The sequence below is a fragment of the Trichechus manatus genome, unplaced genomic scaffold (genome assembly GCF_000243295.1).
Source record: "Trichechus manatus latirostris isolate Lorelei unplaced genomic scaffold, TriManLat1.0 scaffold00134, whole genome shotgun sequence".
Taxonomy (NCBI): domain Eukaryota; kingdom Metazoa; phylum Chordata; class Mammalia; order Sirenia; family Trichechidae; genus Trichechus; species Trichechus manatus.
Window position 1 is genome coordinate 4952740 of NW_004444070.1, and position 1656 is coordinate 4954395.

The 1656-nt window shown below is 36.2% G+C and overlaps 1 protein-coding gene across 1 annotated transcript in view; it reads left to right on the top strand.

Annotated features, from left to right (window-relative positions):
• LOC111822145 (zinc finger protein 791-like) overlaps positions 1-1138 on the top strand; it is a 12432-nt gene extending 11294 nt beyond the window's left edge. Inside the window, exon 5 of the mRNA XM_023739439.1 lies at positions 4-1138. Within this exon, the coding sequence (XP_023595207.1) occupies positions 4-532 (529 nt within the window). The 3' untranslated portion in view covers positions 533-1138. The remainder of the gene's footprint in view (positions 1-3) is intronic.
• The last annotated feature ends 518 nt before the right edge of the window (positions 1139-1656 follow it).

Sequence of the window (1656 nt, forward strand, 5' to 3'; positions counted from 1 at the left end):
TAGTCAATCAGCACACCTCACTAACCATATAAGAACTCACAATGGGCAGAGGCCTTATGAATGTAAGGAATGTGGGAAAGCCTTTAGTCAGGCTTCAACCCTCACTACACATATAACAACTCACAGTGGAGAGAGACCTTATCAGTGTAAGGAATGTGGAAAAGCCTTCAGATGTTACTCATACCTCACTTCTCATATAAGAATTCATAGTGGAGCAAGACCTTATGAATGTAAGGAATGTGGGAAAGCTTTCAGTTGTTGCTCAGTATTAACTAATCATAGGAGAACTCACAGTGGAGAGAGGCCTTATGAATGTAAGCAATGTGGGAAAGCCTTTAGGCAGGCCTCAGGCCTCATGATACATAGACGAATTCATAGTGGAGAGAGGCCATATCAATGTAAGGAATGTGGGAAAGCGTTTCGTGATTCCTCAGCCCTCAGAAGACATACGAAAACTCACAATGGAGGCTTTATGAATGTAAGGAACGTGAGAAAGCCTTTTGTCATTCATCACACCTCACTTCACACATAAGATCTCACAGTGAAGAGTCTACTGTGTCAAAAGTGGAATGTTTTATCCTTAATTGTATAATTTCAAACAGCAAATTTCTGAAAGTGCAATTAATGAACAGAATTTCTCAGTGACTAACAAAGCAATATTACCTCATAGAAGGGGTATTAGCTCCTTTGTGCCTTTCACAGAAATAAGTTTCATTTTCAGTATGAGGTTGTCCTCATCAGTGTTTGCTCCTTTCTCAGTCCAAGCTAAATTTTACCTTTTTGAAAGTCCTTCACTATAACAAATAAAGCTGCAAGGAATAGCCACGAGCAAATATGGTTTTATATTTGTTAATGTTTTATTGATATTATTTTGCATGCAATTAAATGTACTCTTCTTGTATTTGGCTTAAGGATTTTTTTTCTTGTTTTCATATTTAACGTGTTTCATTCCATTCTTCTATTGTAAAGCTAACTATTTTACCCTTTATAATTAGTAAGTTTCTCATGGGGCCATACTTTGAGACAGTACAAATATTCTGTTTTTCATTGTACTTTAACCTAGTGATTTACTATGCATTGACAATTATTACCTATAATTTTTATCACCGTGGTGTTTACTAAAAGTACTCTCTCCTAATCATTTCTTCTATGTTTATTAGTTGCAATTTTGCAAGAAGTAGTTTTTCGTTCTTTCCCTTTTATGCATTTATGAAATTTTTTATAACAGTAGAAGCAGTCCTTGGATTATGAGCATGTTCCCTTCCGAAGTCTGTCTTTAATTCAAATTTGTATGTAAGTCTGAATACTTGTGCAAGGTTAACTTCCAATATCAAATATTTGTGTCAGTATATAGTACATACTGTACTTTTTTTATGCATACAAACATTAAATAATATACCCTAAAATATTTTTAACACAATAATACAGTAATAATGTTTTTATGCATGTTGTACCATAACACCCAAATATTGTGAATCTTTTATGCCCAGTTGGATTCCCTCTTGGTATACCCTCCACCCCTGACTTGGGTTGGTTATGAGGCTGCCTGCATGAGCAATGTGCATGAAAACCCACTTTGGGGTTTGATGGGTGAGGGTGAGAGTGAAGCACCAAGCACTAACCCAGCCTCTGGCACCACTCCAAATGTGACATCAT